The 17,403-nt window shown below is 41.0% G+C and overlaps 1 protein-coding gene across 1 annotated transcript in view; it reads right to left on the bottom strand.

The window, feature by feature from the left end:
- Positions 1 to 17,403, bottom strand: part of LOC307079018 (integrin alpha-3-like) — a gene marked incomplete at both ends in the record, with an annotated part of 100,390 nt that overhangs the window by 75,066 nt on the left and 7,921 nt on the right. Inside the window, 9 exons of the mRNA XM_079741070.1 lie at positions 1,270 to 1,358; positions 2,317 to 2,504; positions 2,668 to 2,812; positions 2,898 to 2,957; positions 5,249 to 5,341; positions 5,518 to 5,624; positions 6,435 to 6,571; positions 6,660 to 6,751; positions 8,959 to 9,086. Coding sequence (XP_079597196.1) covers positions 1,270 to 1,358; positions 2,317 to 2,504; positions 2,668 to 2,812; positions 2,898 to 2,957; positions 5,249 to 5,341; positions 5,518 to 5,624; positions 6,435 to 6,571; positions 6,660 to 6,751; positions 8,959 to 9,086 — 1,039 coding nt within the window. The remainder of the gene's footprint in view (positions 1 to 1,269; positions 1,359 to 2,316; positions 2,505 to 2,667; positions 2,813 to 2,897; positions 2,958 to 5,248; positions 5,342 to 5,517; positions 5,625 to 6,434; positions 6,572 to 6,659; positions 6,752 to 8,958; positions 9,087 to 17,403) is intronic.

Raw genomic sequence — 17,403 nt, 5'->3', positions numbered from 1 at the left:
AACCCAGTCTTACACCAGAATGTAGTATAAATAAGTTGGTCCACAGTGGACAACGCAGTAGGTTTACAATAATGTTTCTAATTGTGACATGCCTACATTTGTTGGGCTTTTGGGTTTCTGTTACAATGTTCTAGTTAGAAGTGTGCCTTGTATTGTCATAATCTTCATCCAGTGATTGTATAGTTTTTTAGTCATTTGAACCGCTCATGGCGTTTTTCATGGTTATTTGGGTTTTGTGAGGGACTAGAGTCGGCTATATTCTGTTTAAGAAATAACCGTAAAGACATATTTGATGTATCACCTTAATAGTACACTTCAGTAATTTACTAATTTAAAGATAAATGATGAGGAAACCCCAGCGCACCTGTTGCCATAACAACGTTGTGTATTGCTGCTGAGCTGCCGTAGTATATATTGTGTATATATAAATTTCTAACTAGAACTCTTATCAAAACGCATTTTAATGCAGAACAATGTTAATATTGCATTTCCAACTGATAATCAAATGCATGTCGCCATGTTTGGTTTTCAGCGATAGCATCGTCCATAGCAACCAAAATAGCAACCTTGACGGTCACGTGACGTAGATGAAGGCCCTTTGAAAACAATAGGCCAAAAAAACGTAGGCGTGTCACATGTTTAGAGCCGTCATTGTAAAACTACTACGTTTTCCACTGTGAACCAATTTATACAACATTTTGGTGTGAGACTGGGTTTAAGGGACGTGGTTAGTTTGACGTAACCATGACTAGAGGGTGCACTGCGCATCCCCAAAATGTCTGACAATCATGCTCTGGGAGATGATTTAATAGATTCATTGTCGGGAGCATGAACACAAAATCGTGTGTTACCGGATGGATTAACAGACAGGTATTGTCCCGGTTCAGATGGTATGATCAAAGACCGGCATTTTCCTGGTGAAGATGGAATGATCACACTGGTAATGTCCCACAGACGATAGTATGATCAAACTAGTATTATCACAGATCCGATGGTATGATCACTAGTCCGGTAGTGTCCCAGTGAAAATGATAGGATTACCAGACTGGTATGGTCCTTTCAGAAATAAGGGGGCGATTTTTGGGTCTCTAAAAGTCATTGTAAGGCTATTGTAATGTTCGATAATAAAGTTTACACAACATTGTAATGCTGCTAGCTGCCCCCTATACTGTGTGTGTTTGTGTGTGTGTGTGTGTGTGTGTGTGTGTGTGTGTGTGTGTGTGTGTGTGTGTATGTGTGTGTGTGTGTGCATGTGTGTGTGTGTGTTACCTGGCTTGGTTCTTGGGAGATACCGGTGGAACTTCCTGTCCAGATATAAACACTTCCTGTTTGAAAAAAAGGTGCTCCGACAGCAAAGTCTGACACACACACACACACACACACACACACACACACACACACACACACACACACACACACACCTTTCTTAACTCTCAGATGCTAGTATAACTAATGTAGTGAGGTAGTATATCTAATGTAGTAAGATACTAAATGTAGAAGGGTAGTATATTTAATGTTATTAGAATACTTAATGTAGCATATTCTAAATGTATGCAGATACTTAAATTAGTACATCCTAAATCAAAATCTACATTTTATATCAAAATCAAAATCTAAATCCTAAATATTAATGGTAAATTGGCAGCTAAATCTTATACTTAAATCTTAATCCTGAATCGAATTGCTTAATGTTATATCTTAATCTAAATATAAATACAAATTCCTAATTACAGACAACATATATGCTTACTCTCATACACACTAATGGAACGCGCCGCTTACTAGTTAGTTCTGACTGGTCACATGCATGGGGCAGGATATGAGCGCCAGGAGAGCGGACCAGAGCAGTGTGAAATGAAGTGGCTGTCTCTGTAGAGCCAACCTGCAGAGCTGCTGTTAGCCCAGCAGCAACCACACGTTGCATGATACTTGCTAAATCGCAAGGATTCGCGTTTTGCCAGATTGAGATGGGTAAGATGTCAAATAGAGGGAACTGCTAACCGTGCACACATTTCCTGCCCAATGCACGGGATGCAACCCCCGACTTTAAATTTCAGTTCAGTTCATCTTTAAGCTTCTCAGACATTTGTAATGTAATGCCACCCACATTTCACACACAAATCATCTGTCATCATAATACTCAAACACTAGCTTAAAAAAGAATAGCACAAAGTTTAACTGAGCCGGTACCATGAAATGAAACCTCCCTCTCCTCCCTGAACTGTCAGCCAAAGACACATTGTTTGGATTGAAGCTAGGACAAGCGTTTGGAGACCAATGGAGCATACATCTCGATGAATATATTCCTACTCGTACCCTGGTAGCCATCCTGGTTGAGGTCTCCAGCACTGGCCAGAGACATCCCGAAGGCTGAGCTCCAGGGGCCGTGCAGGACCCACCGGAGCCTTAGCCAGCCCCCCTGGTTCATGTACACGTACACCGCTCCACCATGCCTCTGGTCAGGTTGGAAATAGAATGGTGCTCCCACCAGGAGGTCACTCCATCTAGGGAGGAGAGGTGAGGCGGAGGAGATAGGAGATGATGAAATGGGAGGTGGGGACAGAGAAGATTGATGTGTATATATATATATTTATTTATATATTTATAAACATATATGTATAGTAATTAATAGTAATGTGAGCTAGTTTGCATGTGTGTAGTTATCACCCATCATTATTGAGATCAGTAACAGCCAGAGCGTTTCCGTAGTAACTTCCCATCTGCTCCCCGTGCAGCGGATGGTTGACAACCAGGATGTGGTTTCTCCTGTCAGCCAGAAACACTGACCCTCTTAAATCATCACGAGGAGCCCCTGAACAAACACACGTCTGTCTGTCTCTCTGTGTCTGTCTGTCTGTCTGTCGGTCTGTCTCATCAATGGGGATTAACTGTATTACCTGTTACGATGGTTACAGCTTCTTTGCTCAGTAAATGTGTGGCAAGCGCCACAGAGTATCCTACACACATACACACACACATACACACACACACACACACACACACACACACACACACAGAGAAACTGTTTTGAGAAATAGTTATTTTCCGCATACTCATCGTCAAACGAGAAGCACCGTACCATTATGTTTTCTACCAGCCCAGTGCTCGATCCGACAGTTGAAGCATTTCACTGAGTTCCCCGTAATCAATGGAAGCAGATTAGAGAAGAACGTAAGTGATGACTATTACTATAGATCTATGAGACCGAGGGAGGAATGTCACCCCGGGCTTTACCTTGAATTATGCCATCATCTACCTATCCTAGAGACCATCAGTGATGACGCAATATTGAACGACCCTCACGCGATAGTGAACGATGCTCAGGCAATGTTCACCAACACCCGAGAATTTATTGTAACCGGCATGCCATGACTTCTAAAAACAATGATAACAACGTTGCTATGGCTGAAGCCAATCGTGCATGTGAATATTTGAAAGAGATGTATGAACAAAGAGTACAGAATTGAACGGTAAAAAACACGAACAGCTACTGATAGCTGGAAAAGGGGAACCAATAATCAGGCTGGTCACAATCACTTACAATAAAAATTAAAGGTGTAATAAAGAATGTATATGTAACTCATAAGAAAACACCCACTGTATGCATAAAATGGCATACGGGGAAGCAATCTGAGGCCCACAATACCAATATATTCCATATACAGGAAGAGGAAAGCAAACATTCCACTAACTGCGCACAGAGGCAAAGGGGAAGATGGCAATAGCAAATTAAATAGGGTTCATCTAAAGTCACCTCCTCCCCCCTTCTAACGCATGAGGGGGGGTATCCCACTATCCAAACCAACGGCGTACAGAAAGCTTACAGGGAGAATAAGTGAACCCAGTTGAAATTAATATAGGAAGAGATACCCAGTAATCACGCCCTCAAACCTTTCTTACCTGTATGAAACAAACAGTATGTTTATACAAAGAGCACTTGCGTGCCTGAAGCCGCAAGATACGGCATAATTGCTTAGCAGCAGGGTCAACCAATTAGGCTACCTGCTACATAAAGAAGAGGTTAACTGTTATTTTAATGCAGGTGAAAAACACGCTCACAAGCAAATTGTTATCGCAATAACGGAAGATAGAAAGTGTAAAAAACACATACAATCCTCAGGGACAAAAGGCACTCATCACAGTGATGGATTGTTGCACGTGGAGTCCCAAACATACGAATATACCTGCAGGTCTCGGGTGAGGCTAATAAAGCAAAGAGGAGGAGGCGTGGCCATCCGAGGGCTCTTATGGGTGACGGGCCTCCTAGGTACAGTCACATGACTTTGTTGACAATAGGTGTTGAGGATAGGTGATTGATGGCATCATTAAAAGGTAAAAACCGTGGTGACGCTCTGAATGAGGTCAAAATTGATTCTTTCATTTATTTTTTCCATTTTTCAAGAGGGGTTCAACAGGTAAGGGGAGTTCTGTTTTTGTTAGTTTCATGGATTTTGGTCACAGTTTTCGTGACCAATAATGCTCCAGGATCTAACAACTGCTCCCCATTCTCTACCATAACGCAGGGTAAGGGTTAGGTAAGTTAACGTTATGTAAAGATATGTAAGTTATGTAACGTTAAATATTGGATATTTGACAACTTTACTGTGGTCACTAGCACTACCTTCTCTTTAGACCAGCAATCACTGCAACAACTGATGTTGTCATCGTTGTGGTTGGCTGTGTACATAATAAAGTTGAATTGTAAAAGTACCGCTAACTAACACTGGTTATATTAATCATATGCCTGCGTCTCCAAAATGTGCAAAGATTTGAGCAATGGAGACTATGAGTATCTGGAAATAGCAATTAAGAATATTCATTTAAGACTTCTGAATAGCCAACACGTGGCCAACACGGAGCACGTGTTGGCCATGAGGCCACAAGACAGTTGGCCAGCTACAAAACCCTCTGTTACCTTTACTCAGTCTGTACTCCAAAGTCCACATGAATCACAATGCCCTCATTCTCCACCATATGTGTCAGTTGGATTGAGACGAGGTCAACCCGGTTCATACAGCAGGTGAACTGGATAATAAGGATTCTTCATGGTTAGACCCCCTGTCCTCCTTGGGAGGGTCATCTGGGCCCTCCTCACAGGTTATCAACAGACAGTGAGTCTGTTGATAACCTGGGAGGAGGGCCCAGATGAGGGTAAGACGGATGATATCCCACCCTGAGTCCAAACTATCTATGCAATGTTACTAATATATATTAAGGAGGTTTTTATAGTATATTATAGGTTTAGTACCGATGTAGGTGTGCCGTTTGTCCATGTTTGGAAAGGAGCTTTGTTCAGGATTGTAGAGAATCTCTGGATTCTCCCAGGATACATGGACATTACCTGGATATCACACATAGACACACACAAACACACATACAGACGCAGACAGACACACACACACACACCAACATACAACACACACACAGGTGGAACAAATATCATTAGGAGAGAAGTACAGATAGAATGAGAAGAGAAGACAGATCAAATGAGAAGAGAAGAAACAGAACATAACTGGCCTTGCCACACGTAGCTCCCTGGAGCCCCGACGAGAACTTCCGTCTGACTGATGTCAGCTGATATCCCCATGTTACACATCACCTCTTCAGAGACGTCGCCGTGATGGCTGGAACACACAAAATCTCAACTCATTGCCTTTTGACATAATTCAACCCAGATATAGACGCGTAAAAAATTCATGTTGGCATTATGTAAACTGAGTAGTGCGGCCTGGGAATTTACATCAGTACCCTGATGCAACCGGTATGCAAAAAGCCTTCACTAACCCTAAGTACCACCTATAAACCCAGATTAATACAATAAATACTCAATGTAAGTAAGATTAAAACCAGACTAAAACCTTAAATACCACATGTCAAATATTATCAAAACCAGGTTAAAACCGTAATTAACATGAAGAATCAGATCAAAACCAGATTAAGACCTTAAATAGCCTACCACATTTAATCAGATTAGAACCAGATTACACCATTAAATACCAAATGTATAATCATCTTGAACTTATATTAAAACCTTAAATACCACAGGTAAAATCAGTTAAAACAAGATTAAAACCTTAAATACAACATGTAGAACCAAATTAGAACCATAATAACCACATGTAGAACCAGATTCAAACCATATTGAAACCCTTTAATACCACATATAGAACCAGATTAAAACAATATTAAAACCTTTAATAACACATGTAGAACCAGAATAAAACCAGGTTCAAACCTTAACTACCTATGTTCAACTACCTGATGAAAACCTTCAATACCACATGTCGATGTAACACATGTAAATACCAAATCTAGGACCAGTTTGAAACAAGATTCAACCTTAAATACCACAATTAGAACAAGATTTAAACCTGAAATAACAAATGTAAAATAATATTAAAACCTTGTATACCACATTCAAAACCAAAGGTCACCTGCAGACTTGGTTTGGGTTCTGCCAGTGCATGTTGTTATGGTATTGTTGGAGGTCGTTGCCGCGGAGATAACACTTGCCAATCATATGTCTTAATTTAAAGGCCCCATAAAGTTTGACAAAGCGGTGTCCACATATCTGAGGGCAGAATCAGGAATTATTGGTTGGATAATTGTGACCCATGATTTGACAATTGATGAGCTGGTCCTTGATTGGATAGACTCACTAGGATTGGTCCAGCCGGCTGTTTCTGACTGGCTACTGACACACCAAGCCACATGTCCTCTATCAGGTCCTCAGCCTCATCCAGATCAGTATCTGGTGGAGTACAGCAACCATTTACTTTAACAAACTTAACATTATCATATTGACTATATCCAACTAAAATTCACCAAACTTTACTGTTTCAAAATTCACTATATCAAACTTTACTACATACCATTTACATTAAAAACTTTTCTGTATGGAACTTACATTTACCAAACGTTATTGTATCAAACTAACTTTGACCAAACTTGAATGTATCAAACTTTACTGTAGCAAACTTTACTGTATCAAAGTTTAACGTATCAAACTTACAACTACCAAACTTTACTGTAGCAAACATTACTGTATACAAATTCAATTTATTAATCTTTAATTTATAAATTTCTTCTCTATCAAACTTGACTGTATCAACTTTTCTGTATTCAACTTAGGTATACTAAGCCTACATTGCTAGACTAAGAAAGCACACCACATTACTCCAGTGCTAAAATTACTACAGGAAAAAAGTATCACAAATTTGTTGCGTTAAGTATAAAACACTTTTAGGATCCAAATCAATCTCTGATCTGCTTTTGTGTTATGAGCTCACTAGAGCTCTCAGGCCGTCCACTTCTCCAGGGTACCAACCAAGCATGCAGAAGCAGCTTTTGGTCTTAAGCACCACAGATCTGGAACAAACTTCTAGATCTATTGTAGCAGTTTGTTATTTCACCATCTTCACTAAACTAACCACACCGTCTTCACCAAGAGACACTCCACTAACACACTAACCATACCGTCTTCACCAAGAGACACTACACTAACACACTAACCACACCGTCTTCACCAAGAGACACTACACTAACACATTAACCAATCACATTACATCACACCAACCATTACACTAACACACTAACCACACCGTCTTCACCAAGAGACACTACACTAACACACTAACCACACCGTCTTCACGAGAGACACTACACTAACACACTAACCACACCGTCTTCACCGAGAGACACTACACTAACACACTAACCACACCGTCTTCACCGAGAGACACTACACTAACACACTTACCAATCACATTACATCACACCAACCATTACCACTAACACACTTACTGCTCCGTCTTTAACAATATACACTCCCCTACATCACTAGACACTCCCCTACATCACTAGACACTCCTCTACATCACTAGACACTCCCCTACATCACTAGACACTCCCCTACACCAATAGACACTCCCCTACACCAATAGACACTCCCTACATCACTAGACACTCCCCTACATCACTAGACACTCCCCTACACCAAAAGACACTCCTCTACATCACTAGACACTCCCCTACATCACTAGACACTCCCCTACATCACTAGACACTCCCCTACATCACTAGACACTCCCCTACATCACTAGACACTCCCCTACACCAAAAGACACTCCTCTACATCACTAGACACTCCCCTACATCACTAGACACTCCCCTACATCACTAGACACTCCCCTACATCACTAGACACTCCCCTACATCACTAGACACTCCCCTACATCACTAGACACTCCCCTACACCAATAGACACTCCCCTACACCAATAGACACTCCCCTACACCAAAAGACACTCCCCTACATCACTAGACACTCCCCTACATCAATAGACACTCCCCTACACCAATAGACACTCCCCTACATCAATAGACACTCCCCTACATCACTAGACACTCCCCTACACCAAAAGACACTCCTCTACATCACTAGACACTCCCCTACATCACTAGACACTCCCCTACATCACTAGACACTCCCCTACATCACTAGACACTCCCCTACATCACTAGACACTCCCCTACATCACTAGACACTCCCCTACACCAATAGACACTCCCCTACACCAATAGACACTCCCCTACACCAAAAGACACTCCCCTACATCACTAGACACTCCCCTACATCAATAGACACTCCCCTACACCAATAGACACTCCCCTACATCAATAGACACTCCCCTACATCACTAGACACTCCCCTACATCAATAGACACTCCCCTACACCAATAGACACTCCCCTACATCACTAGACACTCCCCAACGCTCTAGACACTCCTCTACATCACTAGACACTCCCCTACATCACTAGACACTCCCCTACATCACTAGACACTCTCCTACATCACTAGACACTCCCCTACATCACTAGACACTTCCCTACATCACTAGACACTCCCCTACATCACTAGACACTCCCCAAACGCCTGACATTAGGAGACTTGTTACCTGAGCCAAGCAGGGTGATTCTTGAGCAATCTGATTGGTCAGCAGTGATTGGACAGCTGTACACCCCTCCTGTGTGATTGGCTCTCACATAAGGCTCCGCCTTCTCCTTCGGGGCACCAACCAACATCCTGGAGATAAGATAATGACACCATCCAACATCCTGGAGATAAGATAATGACACCATCCAACATCCTGGAGATAAGATAATGACACCATCCAACATCCTGGAGATAAGATAGTGACACCATCCAACATCCTTGAGTTAAGATAGTGACCCCTACCAACATCATGGAGGTGAGATGGTTAAACCACCACACCCTCGAGATAAGGTGATTACACTACCAGTGGTGTATAGTAATGAAGTAAAAATACTTTGTTACTGTACTTAAGTAGTTTTTTCGTGATTTGTACTTTACTTGAGTATTTACATTCTAGCAACTTTCACTTTTACCTCGCTACTTCTCCTAAATGAATTGTACACTTTTGCTTCGATACATTTCCCCTTTGCATCTTTTTTGCTCGCTGCAAAATAAAAATACGATGAAATTAGAAATATCCCGACATTGGGACTTGGGAAGAGCAGGTTTGACCAATCAATGGAGGTCCTAGCTATATCTGTAAGGTTTATTGATATTGAAGTGCTCTCAACCAACCATGATTCAATTTCGTTTAGACTCACTGCAAGTAGAGAGTGTTGCCAGATTGGGCGGTTTTGGTCATGTTAGGCTGGAAAATTAGCATTGTAAATACAATTTTGGCTGGTTTTGAAAAAAACTGTCAGGATTTGTATAATGATTTTTATAAACATCAATCAATACCAATTGACGTGAGGTTGACGTTTCGATTTGACCCAATAATGTTAGTATTAAGGGGTGAGATGGGCCCCTGTCCAATAGTAATATGGGCCGAGTGACGGCCATCAGACTTGTCACTCAAACCTCCGCGCCAGTTGTAAGGAGATTTGATTCATGATGTATAAGTTGAGCTGGCGTTGATTGTCCATAGTTCCCTGCTTTATGTTGTAAAATTGTAAAATTAAGATCATTTTATGCATCACTATTTTGAGAGTGGTTTTGTTTTAGCTCATGTACCAATCATACACAGTAAATTTTGAAGTGTTAAAGAAACACTAAAAGAGTTAAATTTAACACCATTTCCGAGTGTATTTGGTCCCACTCAGAATTAGAGTTAAATTAACTATAACAAAGTGTTGCAATTTTAGAGATAAATTAACTCCAAATAGAGTTAGAGTTAGAGTTAAAGATTAACACTCATATACACTGTACAGTGTTATTTAAACTTACCACTAAAGGTTAAACAACTCTCTAGAGTGTTAATATTATTCCCAGCAGTGTTAATAACTCTTCTGTGATAACAAATCAACTCTGATGGTGTTATTTTGAATTTGAATGCTGATTAACACTGCATTGAGTTATTTGAAGTTAACACTGGGCAGTAAAATAACTCTGGCTAGTGTAACTTGCCAACACTACTGTGTTGGCAAGTTACTCTGGTGCAGTGAAAAAAAGTGAGTAAAGTAAAATAATGACACATTAACACTGCAGAGTGTCATTAAAACTTCTGAATGTGCTAATTCGAAATTAAAAAGACTAAATATTTATGAAAATAAGTAAAAATGACAAGTTATCAGAAAATAATGCAGTTAAACTTCTTTATTTTTAGTGCAAACTGTCAGGCTGACATGCTTGAATCTCATGGCGGAAACAAAGACATTTAAAATCATTGAGAGCTACATAAAATGGCAATATGGAAGAATGTACTTTGAGGAATCTGTCGTTCCACAACTCATTTGAACATCAAATGGTTTAAAGTGACATAGCTCATCAATGTGCAACACTTTTCGAACATTATCTGGATGCAGTCTGACCTTAAAGGCATGGTTATGATGTTCAAAACAAATGGTTTCAGTTAGTTTTCCACAGAGTAAAACATCTTCATCCTTCACAGCAATAGACTAACAAAACACATGCATCTCAAATGCTACCTCAGTACAGATTATGAAGTCACGGCGGTACTCTGTATCATGGTATTTAATCCATTCGGCAGAAAAAATACTGGTTGACAATTCAGCTCCAAATTTGGAAGCAATGTCTCGGCCGTTTTTGAGCTCTCTTAGTGTAAGCATTTTTCCTGGGCCAAAAGTTAGTCTTTCCTTGTTAAAGGATTCTCGATGGGTGTCATACAACTTTGGTGCTTTTTGGCTAATGTTTGTGTAATGTTTTTAAAGTTTTTTAGCTGTTTCTTAGAGAAATTATGTTTGGCTTCATAACGCATGCACCACATGTGCAGAATTGGGCCAATGGTCCTTATAATACGAGGGTAATGAATCATGAAATGATGCTTTGGTAGGAGATTGAGTTGAGGAAATAACTGCTTGAAGAGTTGATGATGTTCAATGATTAAGTGTTTGAGGTATATGGTCATGCCTTCTGAGAGGACAGGTGAAAAAACAATGTTAACAATCTGTAGAAGCAAAAGTAGAAGACGCCAATAAGCATCACCTGTCTGAAATAAATCACTAAATAGCAACGGCATGTTGCGCATTATACACCAGGATTGTATAGCATTCAGTCCCAAATCATTACTTCCATCAAGGATTTTTACTCTAGGTGGCTGATTTCGCTGTTGATTGTAACCATAATCAAAAGCGTGTATTCTACCAGCCAGTTGTTCGGCATTCAGGAAGTTGCCCTGAATGTACTGTAAAACAAGTTTGACCTCAAACTGAGCAACCCCTTCCAAGATATCATGCATTATATCTACAGAAAAGTTGTTTGATGTGTTAAAATACTGTAGTGTATTCAACAGACAAGTGCTTTTCACGCCATATGTCTGAGGTAGCGTTGGGTTAGTTTGTAAAGTTTGACAGTGCTGGGCGTGCATCTCAATGGTTCTTAATACAACTTCAGGATTATCTTCACAGAAGACAGTTTGAAAACAAGCTTTCTCAAGGAGACAGAAACGACAGCAATAGCGAGCACTAAATGATTCCACAAAGCCAAACAGACCATGCAAACCCAAATTATCCCCAGTGACATGGACAATGGTACCATGAATAACACTTTCAGACATGGAAATGTTAAGTCCCTCTGTCTCAAGTACTTTTATATCATTCACCAGTGGTTCCAGTATCAGATTAAAACCGTAATGTTTTATGTTCTGCGCGTGGAAAAGAGCACATAAATGAATATTAATCAAAGCCGAATTAAAGATTGGGGGAAAATTTCTCAAAGTAAAATATATAGCCCCTCATTTATGCATACCCTTTTTAGAGCCCAAGGGATTTGCCGTTTCAAAGTCGTCATAAAACAGTTGAATCTGAAGTGTGGGGACCTAGGATGGGAACATATGAAAACGTATCTGTTATAATGACCTGGTCATATGTCCCAGTAGATTTGTTTCTCCTGCTGTCAAATCTTGTGCCAAGCACCTTTCAACAGGTTCAACGTTTCCCCATTTCTCTTTGAAATGTTTGTTTCGTTTGGCTTCTGTATTTAAGCATGTGAAAGGATTTCCATTTTCCAACAGTTTGAAGGATTTCTCTATTTTATTCTTATGTTCAGTGCCCGGAGGAGATAAGCACTGTAAAGCTGCATCTTTAGCCTGATTATTAATCTCAAAAAAACACTTCTTCCATGGATGAGACAAAACTGTTTACAGTTGACTGACTTAATCCAGCTGCCTTGAGTTGTGCAACAGCAGAGGCACACATATCAAAAGTGCTCCTCTCGGCATTTCTCAAAGGTTCAGATGATGTTGGCGTCTCATCTACATTACTCTCCACAACCTCTCCTGCACTGTTTAAAGTAACATCAGTTTCAGCCTGCTGGTCTAAATACTCTGTGTGCTTGGTGTTAAATGCTTCCTAAAACCAGAAAAAGTACCGAACACAGATCCACATCCAGTCTAAACACATTTAAGATGGTTGCCATGTGTGTGCGATTCCTTCACGGAGGTGTCATCAAAGAGCGGAAGTCCGCAAAAGGAATATCAGAGAAAATTCTGGAGGTGCTTGAACCACTAGAATTGGATCCTGCTCTCTGTGTCGGGTTCTGTTTCGATGGAGCATCGGTCATGTCGGGGCACAGGGGAGGGGTTCAGGATATTTTGAAAGAAACATTTCCAAACGCCATCGATGTACACTGCAACTCGCACCGGCTTAACTTAGTGCTTTGCACCGCTGCTAAAGCGTCCGGACATGTGAGCACATTTTTTGACATTGTTAATCAAATACACAGCTTTTTTACCGAGGCCCACCGGCACTCTCGCTTGATGGAGATACAAAAGGAAATGCATCCCAACCGGCAGGCTATGGAGCTGGAGCGCTTGTGTGACACCAGGTGGAGTTCAAAATCGGGGTCAGTGCATAAGATATTGCATTTGCTTGATGTATTACTGGAGGCTCTGGCTGGCTTTTCCGAAACCAGTGGACAAACGAAAATAGAAGCAGCTCCTGCAGCAGATGCAAACGAAAAAGTTTGTTTTCATGCTTGTGTCTTTTTGCAAACGGTTTGAAAACAGCGATTTTGCCACCAAGGGCCTGCAGAGCTCAATATTTTGTGTGACAGACTGTATATTACTGATTGAAACACTGAAGGCTACATATGCAACTTTCCGCGAGGATTCGAAGGGTGACTTTGGTGACGTGCTCAAACTGACAGAAGAACTGATGGAAAAACATGAGATAACTAACTGGGACGTGGTTGCTTCTCGTGAACGCAAGCTGCCTTCAAAGTTTAACGAGTCTGTTGTCACCACAACGCTGGGAAAAACGTTGGCTGCCAAGAGCAATGAGGATTTAAGGGCGCTGTAGAACTGTATTCTTGACAGGCAGATAACAGAGTTAAACTGCCGCTTTATGGACGACACGTATGGATTAATGAGAGAAACGGCCTCTTTCGCACCTGGATCTGCCACTTTTGGTGAAAAAAACTCTTCTAAATGGTCCGTGTGCACTGTATGGCATTGAGATCGCAGGTGCTGAACATGCTGTATTCATTCAACACATCAGACGGAAAATGGATTGGGAAAACTTTCCTACATTAATGGAAGTACGGGACAGCTGCCCTGCTGACATTTTCCCGAACATGAACAGTGTTTTAAGGAGCATCATAACACTGCCTTCCACGTCCTGCAGCGTTGAGAGACTTTTCTCCGCAACAAACAGGATCCAAACGCGCTTGAGATCATCCATGCTGACTTGACGCCTTAACAACTTGACACTTTTGTCTTTTGAAAGACAACTCATTGACAGTTCGGATTATGATGACATAATCAACTTTTTCACTTGAAACCTAGGAGACTCTGCCTTGTGTAGAAGCTCCGGTTAGACCGGGTTTTGTATGCTGGCCCGACGTGGCATTATTGCTGTTTCTTAAAGTTTTTTCTGAATATTAATTCATTCGATTTGTTTGATCCATTTATATTCATGTAGGCCTATAGGTTGTAGTCACTATATAACGTGAGCTATGCAGTGTTGGATTTGTGTTTTTATTTTGTCATTATCCTACATCTGCCTATATGACATGAGTATAAGGCATATTAAAATACTACAGGTTTGCAAGTTCTCTCCACCTAATAATTTTATATAGGTAGGCTATATAAGACTCCGCCTTGTGTAGAAGCTCCGGTTAGACCGGGTTTGTGTATGCTGGCCCGCCGTGGCATTATTGCTGTTTCTGAAAGTTTTTTTCTGAATATTAATTAATTCGATTCGTTTGATCCATATTCATGTTCGGGTTGTAGTCACTATAACGTGAGCTATGCAGTGTTGGATGTATACATGTTTGTTTAATCTTTGAAAAAACCAAGAACCATCCAAATATTCCTAGGCCCACCCATAAATTACGTTCTGAATCCGCCACTGCACTGAGGTAGGGGAATAATGTCACAAATCCTCTGGCGTACATTTCTTTTAACTGTCTGGGAGGTGATGTTCTGCAAAATTAAAGAAGATTTGTTACTCATATTCCATAGATTCAACTTTAACCCAGAAAGCTAGATAAAGCACATGAGGTCTGACTAAAAACAATCAAATTAGCCATCCTTCTCGGTCAAGTCAGCTACCAGTATGTTTTCCTCCATTTTCCTCCTGGTATCGTCCACCAAGGACTTGGTTCGATTGTATTCTTGTAGTATACGTTACCCTCCAGGTTTTTGTGGAAAGGATGGACTCCACCAACTTAAAACACAATGCAAAACAATTTAGCAATGTAGGCAGTGTTCATTTCGTTAACGAAAAATATGACAAAAAATGTTTGTCAACAACCTTTTTTCCATGACTAATACGAGACGTTGACAAGCTAAAAATAGATTGTTGATAATAAAAACTAAGACGAAATGTAAGTTAGTTTTCGTTTATGAGAGGAGACAGGATGAAAATGTTGGTGGTGTGCTTTTGGACATTCAAAATGCATGATATTTCCCCCCAATTGTGCGTCTGTCAGTCAAAATTCATCACTGTCATTGGCTGAATTGGTTGAGGGATGTGCGCAGCTTGAACCCAAGCCAGGTGCTGCTGATGTCCCAATTTCAGAGTGACGGCGAGTTAATGACGACAACCACATGATGGCAAGTTCAGCACAAAAAGGGTTTCGGTCGGAAACAAAGATTAGATATTGTTACGTATTTTAAGCACATAAGCTGCCCCCACATAGCCACAAGGAAGCAGGATCGAACACACAAGCTGCATTACCTCCACATAGCCACAAGGAAGCAGGATCAAACATATAAGCTGTAATTACTATACATAGCCACAAGGGGAGCAGGACCAACATATAAGCTGCAATAACTACTCCAGCCACAGATGGCAGCACCTTTAGACAGGTGAGGAAGCCGGAGCCAATACGTCACATAGGCCACGCCTACTTCACATAGGCCACGCCTACTTGATACAAACGGGGAGCGGGAGTCAGATGAGGTCAGAGACATATGGCAGACCCGTTGAGAGCCCTGGGGAAAGCCCCCTGGGGCTGTAAGATAGCGCTGCAGTATTTCTCTCCACGCGTGTTAAATACAATTCCCTCCTTTTGCTTCATAGTTACCATACCGAAATACTTCAACAAATAAAGTGAGTTAAAAGCAACCCGGATTGAACTACATTCTTCAAGAACACGACAATATATGGACGCACTTTAGTTATAACTCAGCAGAAAGAAAAACTCAATGCACCGTACTAACGAGAGATGGAGAGATGCCCTGTGGCTTCAAGTTAGGTGGGAAGAACACAACCAACCTCAAGAGACACTTGAAGGTGCACCACCCTGCCATTTATGACAAGGTAAGTAAGCTAACTGTAATGTTAACATCACACAATCACATAATTTGAATCTTCAAAATCTAAAAAGATTCAAAGTAGGCTTTCTACCTGCATGTAAACCAGCATTGTATCGCATATCGGAGTTTGCGTTCTCCGTAAAACGGTCGTTCGCGATATGAAAAGGCCACCAATGTCAACCGTATGTTTTTTCATGTAATACCGTGTCGCGGTATAGCTGCGAGATTGCATGGTAAATACGCATTGTGGGGAGTCTGGTGAGTGACATTGTCATTAAAATGTTGCACTCAACTTAACACTGTATGCCCAGGCAGCCCACACCACACAAAATAATAAAAAATTGACACAACACCACTGAAATATGACTCCTAACTTGAAAATCAACAGTCCCCTCTCCCGTGGACTTTTGTCTGTAAACACTAACCAGCTCAGTGTTGCACTGTCCGTTACAACAACATTATGCACAAAGCAGCCAAGAAGAGAAAACGCTAGCAGAGATAAAAAGAGAAAGAATAGCGATTGAAACTAACTTACCTGTTGGAGGAGAGAAAAAGAGAAAAAAAACGATTGAAACTAGCTTACCTGTTGGAGCAGAAAGTGGTTCATCACGGGTCAGTAATTATGAATCCAGGCGAACAAGAAATTGCAGAAGGAGAGGACGCATCTCCGCTATTTAGGCCACCAAAACGGACCAGGTCGGCAGTGTGGGAATTTTTCGGCTATCCAAAGGATGAAGACGGCAAAATTCTTGAAGATGGAATGCCGACTTGCAAACGCTGCAAGAGAAAAGTGCCTTGCAAAGCGGCAAACACGTCCGACATGGCACATCATCTCCTCATCTCCGTGAGAAACATCCACAAGACCATGCCAAAACCGTCAAATCCACGGTAAGGTTGGCGTACATCCGTGACAGATGATATAAATATGTCCAATGATATAAATATAAATGATGATATGTTCACCATAACTTTAGGTTAGCTTGTGTTCTACCGGCATGTTGCACACAAGTAAGGAATCATTACTAGGTTGCACTTAGGTGACGTTGCCCACCTCCGATAGTGAGAGGGAGGGAGGGGTTAGAAGAGTGCACTGTAAAAACATAAAAATATCGTAATCCTTTTTTTATTTCATTAAGTCAGAATGTATTA

This window comes from Pollachius pollachius (genome assembly GCF_949987615.1).
Source record: "Pollachius pollachius genome assembly, chromosome: 8".
NCBI lineage: Eukaryota > Metazoa > Chordata > Actinopteri > Gadiformes > Gadidae > Pollachius > Pollachius pollachius.
This window is presented reverse-complemented; position numbering and strand designations above follow the sequence as displayed.